General features: G+C 42.9%; 1 protein-coding gene across 1 annotated transcript; it reads left to right on the top strand.

Annotated features, from left to right (window-relative positions):
• The first annotated feature begins 1,863 nt into the window (after nt 1-1,863).
• On the top strand, nt 1,864-6,340 carry LOC123091938 (phosphatidylinositol 4-phosphate 5-kinase 4). Its single transcript, XM_044513564.1, has 8 exons — nt 1,864-2,276; nt 3,466-3,630; nt 3,715-3,880; nt 3,979-4,095; nt 4,273-4,466; nt 4,559-4,662; nt 4,739-4,820; nt 5,428-6,340. Exons 1-8 carry the CDS (start codon nt 2,251-2,253, stop codon nt 5,723-5,725), a joined length of 1,152 nt encoding a protein of 383 aa, XP_044369499.1. The 5' UTR covers nt 1,864-2,250; the 3' UTR covers nt 5,726-6,340.
• The last annotated feature ends 530 nt before the right edge of the window (nt 6,341-6,870 follow it).

Raw genomic sequence — 6,870 nt, 5'->3', positions numbered from 1 at the left:
CTACCTTGGATACGACCAAAAATATTGCATACATGCTTATTTGTCAGGTGATTTCTAGTGCAAACTATTCAATAATCTATTTATGTTATCCAGAACAAAAATACTTCACACACTTTTGTGTTTTGTCTAATTGCAGGTGTATGGGACATTTGTAGAATTCACATATGAACATAAGGGAGAAAGAGATGTTTAAGAGCTGTTCAAAAAGTTCTCTCACGTCACTTTTGGGCCAAGAGAAGATAGAGTCCAAGTCTCTCACGTTCTGAATTCAGATTCGGACTGCACAGACATACCTGACTCAAAACGCCAACAACTTTTTCATACGGACTCCGAATTGGGTGATTCTTTTTTTGTTGGAATCTAGATTTTGTGCTCTTTCCAGCCCAATTGGATTCACCTTCAAATTCGTCCGGAGAATTGAGATATCGACGAAACAATCAGACGCTGCAGCAGAATCCGAGTCAAACAACAAGTCCAAAGGTGTTGCATCACCTCCTCTTGGGCCCATGAGCCTTGTACGACCTAGGGTTGGTTTTAGGATGCCTTGGGACGTTCTCCCACCTCCTTGGCCGCTACCCCTTGCTCCTATATAAGTAGATCCATCTAGTAGCTTTTTCCTTGGGTTTTGTTTAGATTAAAAGTTCTCCATAGCTGCAACTTCGCGTACTTCATTTGTGTTCAACGACCAGACAAAGGCGTCACAGAACCCCACCTTGATCAATAAAGCTTTCATCTTATATTCGCAATATCCAGATTGCAATCTCAGTTTCTTGCTTGCTCTTCATTTGCTCGCAGGAAACAGACCCTCGTGGTCAGGTTGATCGTGCTCCGGCGTGGTCAATAACCTCTCGGAGTTGGTTTAGCGATTGCTAAGGCGCGACGTCCTCCCACGTTCGTAGTCGGATCGTCAAAGTCGACTTCCACCAAAGCGAAATCCATCATCTCATCGAAAGACGGGACACCTTTGCCTCTATCATCGGTTCCATCCTCATCGATCTGAAAGTGGATGTCCTTCAGGTCAGTTTGTTTGATGCCCCGCAAAAATACAACTAATTGCTTCTGAGAGGGGAGGCTGTCATTTGTCTTAAACAGAGAAGGACAGGAGATTTCTGCGGGAGCAGGAGACCTTGCACTTGGACACCCCTTCTCCCAAGTAACACCACTGAATCCCGTGGTCTACAAAAAATCGGTCTTCTTCTTGGAATTTTATCTAAATTTTGGTCGCTCCTGGGAGTTTTTCTTTCAATCAGATCTCGTATCTGCTGGAACCGAGCGTGATCTTCCTAATATGCCATAGATTCAGGGTAGTGTGTGGGGTTTTCAATAGAAAGTAGCTTCAGAGATGGCTCTTTTTGGCGCCACTATCTCTTGTGTGGACGTCCTTGCTGTGCCCATGCCAGTATGTCTTTTTTGTTTATTTCTGAATAAATGAAAAACTAGAAAGTGTGCCTTCTAAATTTGGTTCATGCCATACAAAATAATATTTAGATTGCTTTCTTGAGAAAAAAGAGTATTCAAATTGGTTAATTGGTTAGGTGGAAACATATTATTAAATTTATCTGGATTATTTTTTGTTTCTTTCATGCTTCAATCTTGAAATGAATTGTTCAATGAAGGATGCACATGTGATCAATCTTGAAATAAATAGCATTAGTTGAGACGTGCATTGCACGTGCATGCTTACTATTAAGAATTAAAAAGGACTTGCATATAGAAACGGAACTTGTCGCTTAAGCGGGTGCGAGTAGTATGAAGCTACTGTTTGGCGATTACGTGTCTGTACGTAGTTCCGACATCCTTCTACGGCCTACGGTCGCTGCAAGCTTGTGATACGGCACGTGGCGGAGACAGACCAGGAGGCAGACCTCGGCTCGTAGGGCAGCGAACGTACGGGCGCGCGAGCTCGGCGTCCAGGCCGAGCAAAACTTCCGGGTGGGAGGAGAGAGAGAACTTTGAAAAGATCCGAGATTGCAGGGGGTAGGGGGCTCCTCTGGATGGGGGCACCACGTGCGGCATTGTGGAGGAGGAGGCGGAGGGTACTCGGCGGAGGCGACGGTGCCAGGTCGGCGGCGGGAGACGGGGAGGAAGAGGACGAGGAGGCGCGCCACAACGGTGAGGGTGGAGGACGCCGGCGAGGGCAGGGGCCTGCCGCCGCCGTCGCCGGCGACGGGGCCGCACGCCGGCGGCAGGTCGCGCGCGGCACGGCGGCAGGGCGAGACCATCGCCAAAGGTCACAAGAACTATGAGCTTATGCTCAACCTCCAGCTCGGCATCAGGTACCCCTACCTGCCCTCGTACATTGATCTTCATGGTTCTTGATACAAAGAAAAGTGCGGTTGTCTAAGAATCAGATGTTTATGAAAGTCTTCTTTTTTCGAGAACAATCACGGGTATATGAAAGATGAATGGCAAATAGATTGATTTTCCCCTCCTTCTGCCGTGAACAATCAATTTCCAAAAATTGATTGCATATGTAGAAAGCACCTTCTGCCGTGAACAATCAATTTCCAAAATTGTTTGCATATGTTTGAAAGCATGAGATTTCAGACAATGTTCCAACAAATGTATATTCGTGTTTCTTTTCTTTCAAAACTAGACAGGCGTTTTGTCCAGAATGAAAAGACAACGTGCAAAAACACAACTCCACACCTAGAGCACCCACCAACATGAAAGTGCGGCCAATGCTTATCCTTGTACTTGGTCAAACGAGAATTAATGAAGGCTAATTGCAATTTGATGGCTTAGACCGAAGATTCGTAATGATCTGCCGTTCCATTCAAATGGCGCGAGTGGTTGCACCATGTAGCCAACTAGGCATCCGACCGGCAACAAAGCTAGGATAGCAGATAGCTGTACTTCATCTCGGGCTGGATAGCGGATATTGCCTTTGGAGGCCGAGCTCCATGGAGCTCGGTTTTGAAAAAAAATGAAAATTCATCAAATTTCATATTTTCTACGTTTCAAAAATTCTGAAAAAAAATACAGATATACATGGAGGCATAACACACATGTGTGTAAATTTTCAGGGCAAAATACGTTGAAATGAGGGCTGTGCAAAAAAGAAAAATCTGGGGCTTTTTAACAGATGATACTATCCATCCTCCCAGGCCATGAATTTATCTTTTTTGTATAGGTCACATTTCAACGTATTTCATCCTGAAATTTTACATACATACACATAACATCCTTGTTTACTTGCACAAATTTTTTCAGATTTGTTTGAAACCAAAAAGTTTGAATTTTGAATTTTTCAAAAAAAAAGGCCTCTATGGAGGCCAAGAGCCAAACGACCGTTCTCCCAGCCCGCACATGGAAAATCATGTTATACGACATTTCATTTTCAACTAAGGATAGTGGATCACAACGAGGCACAACCCTTTGTGGTTTTTCATTGACGATATAGTGGAATGCCATGTCTTTCTAACTTATTTTTTTCATGTGCTTATTATCTTGTCCGTGGAACAGACATGCAGTAGGAAAGCAAGGACCCATTACGCTTGATCTGAAGTCATCAGCTTTTGACCCAAAGGAGAAAGTATGGACAAGGTTCCCTCCAGAAGGCTCAAAATACACCCCTCCACACAGTTCTTGTGATTTTAGATGGAAAGATTACTGCCCGCAAGTATTCCGGTTGGTCATCACTCCAGTTTCTAATTAACGTTTATCTATGCTTAGTTACAATTCACATGCAATTTGCCATGAAATGAATTGCAGGACATTGCGCAAGTTGTTCAAGGTTGATGCAGCAGATTATATGTTATCCCTTTGTGGCGACCAGGCTCTCCGGGAGTTATCATCCCCTGGTAAGAGTGGAAGCTTCTTTTATCTCACGAGCAATGATCAGTACATGATAAAGACGATGAAGAAAGCTGAAGTAAAGGTTTGTGCTTGGTTGTTGTCTCTGTCTAAATGTTTTCTAACTTCCTAGACAACCAACAGTTTTATACAGAATGTACGGAACACTTCTTTGTTGTGCAGATATTTCTGAAGATGCTTCGAGCTTACTACAATCATGTCCGGTCATTCGAAAACACTCTAGTCACCAAGTTTTTTGGTCTGCATTGTGTTAAGTTAGCCGGAGCTAACCAAAAGAAGGTCAGGATTTAAAAGATATTTGGTTTCATGCTACATCTACTCCCTCCGTAAACTAATATAAGAGCGTTTAGATCACTACCTTAGTGATCTAAAAGCTCTTATATTAGTTTACAGAGGGAGTACTTGATAAGCTTGTAATGTATGCCTGATCATCTGTTTGCTGTTACTATTACCCAGGTTCGTTTTGTCATAATGGGAAATCTGTTCTGTTCTGATCACTTTATTCATAGGAGATTTGATTTGAAAGGCTCATCCCTTGGACGTACGACTGACAAGCCACAGACAGAAATAGACGAGTACACTATTTTAAAAGACCTTGATCTTAACTTTATATTTCGATTGCAAAAACACTGGTACCAAGAGTTCCAGAGGTGAGTGAGAGTGAGGCTACTACCAGTGAGAAGTCATCACGTTTTATATTTTTACTCCTCAGCTAATCCAGAAGTTAAATCTGCTGAAGCAGACAAGTCGACAAGGATTGCGATTTTCTCGAGCAGGAAAACATTATGGATTACAGTCTTTTGGTGGGCGTACATTTTAGAGACAAAAGAGTTATAATGACTGAAGGTTGGTTTAAAAAATAAAACATTTTAACAACTTTTGACATTGTTGTCGTATACCTTACAAACTTCATTGTTTGAAGGTTCCTTTGACAGTGATAGCAGCAGAGGATCATCACCCCACCTATCACCTCACCTATCTAGAGGAGATACTGATCCAAACAGGTGAAATAAGGCACTTGAATTAAAAGCTCATCATTGTTGCTCTTATTCACAATACTTGTAATGCATGCACGTGCTAACATAATCATATCCTACTTATCATATTGAGATGGTTTTGCCTCCATGGTGTTCACGTTGATCTGAGTTTATTGTTCAACTAACTCTGTGCGTTGGGAGAAGAGGCAAGATAAGCAAGGTAGTAAAAGCAGGAAGGAGGTAGCAGGTTGTAGGACAATCCAGGATGCAGCAACATCTGTAGGTCATAGCCTTTGGCTCACTTGAGCGTTATTTTAATCTATAACAAATCCCCAATTTGTCTGGTTGGTATGTCCCCACAATCCCCATGAGGTTTAGAAGTCGCACGGAGGCCATATTTTGTTGCAACCCATCATTTGTCCATTCCCTTCATATATACATACTGCTGGAGATATATGGTGCTTATCAACAACTAATATATTTTCCTAAAAAAAGCCATAGTCAAACATTGGTGTACCCCCCCCCCCCCTCCCCCCTTTTTCCTATATACATATGCTATAGATATTTGGTTGTATTCCTATTCATGCTTTGTGTGTTCTAACACAAGCATAACTAACATTCTTTGGGTGGACAGGTTGTCCAAGATAAAGCTCGGGTCGAACATGCCAACAAAAGCTGAATTGACAATTCGAAAGAGTGATTGTGAACCACAGCTTATTGGAGAACCTACCGGGGAGTTGTACGATGTTATATTGTACTTTGGGATTATAGACATACTTCAGGACTATGATATCAGCAAAAAGCTTGAGCATGCATACAAGTCTTTCCAATATGACCCAACGTCTATTTCAGCAGTAGATCCAAAACTGTATTCCAGGCGCTTTAAAGATTTTGTATACAAAGCATTCCAAGAAGACAAGGTAGACATCTGAAAAGATATTGAGACTCAGCAGCTCCTAGGACTTCTGGCATGGATTTATGCGTTGACTGTCGAAACACCATGCTGCTGACATTGCAGCAGGGCTCGATGCCTCTACATGTACACCATCGGGTCGCCGGACTCCACTGGATGAGAAAGAGCTTGAGAATCGGGTTGGTCGTACTGCCCCCTGCTTGCAGATTCCACGGAATTCAGCTGGAAAATAAGGCTCCATTTGAGACAGCGTTGCATTTGAATAATCAGGTCGAACAGTCCATTTTTGTTTGTTTACAAAATAGACACAGCTGCCTTTCTACAGGTACTTTTTCAGGCAGTGTAGCATAGCGCAGCAATGCCAAGCTATGCCTAAATAGCTATATACACGCATACAGAGTTCACTAATGTTAGTGTAGATGCTGACTTGAAAGATCCTTTTGTCCACCACCTGAAGCCTGAACTTACAATGATATTTTGTAATGACAAGTTCAGAGATGTAAATGTTTTACCTGAGTTGACATTCCACGCTTCTATGCTGCTGCCTGATGTAACCGGTGTGTTTTCTTTGTATCTGAATTGCTGACATACTATATTGTGCACAACATGTGATGCAAATATTGACCAATTTGAATTGCTGGACTTGAGAGCAAAATGCTACTCCTATGGCTGAATTAATCACAAACGCCGAGAAGATTGACAGGTTGGGCAACTCGGGTCATACTGTTAATACCCCGTGAGATATGTATGAGCCAAGTCCTGATACAAGTTTTATGATTTGGCGTGTGCGCAAACCTGAGCTTTGAGGCACCCCTGCACCGGAAATAACTGACGTGGTTTTAGTTCATCAGTTATTTCCGGACGGAGGGAGTACAAGAGGTACTCTGGTTTCTGAAGCTTTGTGCATAGGATTTAGGCACGGTGGCGGAGTGCTTGGGTAGGTTTAGGATAGGAAGGAGAGTAGGTGAGATCATAGAACAAAGTTGGGTAGATTTAGGAGAGGAAGGAGAATGGGTGAGATCATAGAACAAAGAGAGAGAGACAAAGAGAGGAGAACCAGACTATTCTTCATTTCTTCATTCGACAAACACCCTCAGTCTTTCGACACCACATAAATAGCCACACATGGCTCCATACGCCCACACACACACACGGCCCGAAGCC

Source organism: Triticum aestivum, chromosome 4B, assembly GCF_018294505.1.
Source record: "Triticum aestivum cultivar Chinese Spring chromosome 4B, IWGSC CS RefSeq v2.1, whole genome shotgun sequence".
Lineage (NCBI taxonomy): Eukaryota > Viridiplantae > Streptophyta > Magnoliopsida > Poales > Poaceae > Triticum > Triticum aestivum.
This window is presented reverse-complemented; position numbering and strand designations above follow the sequence as displayed.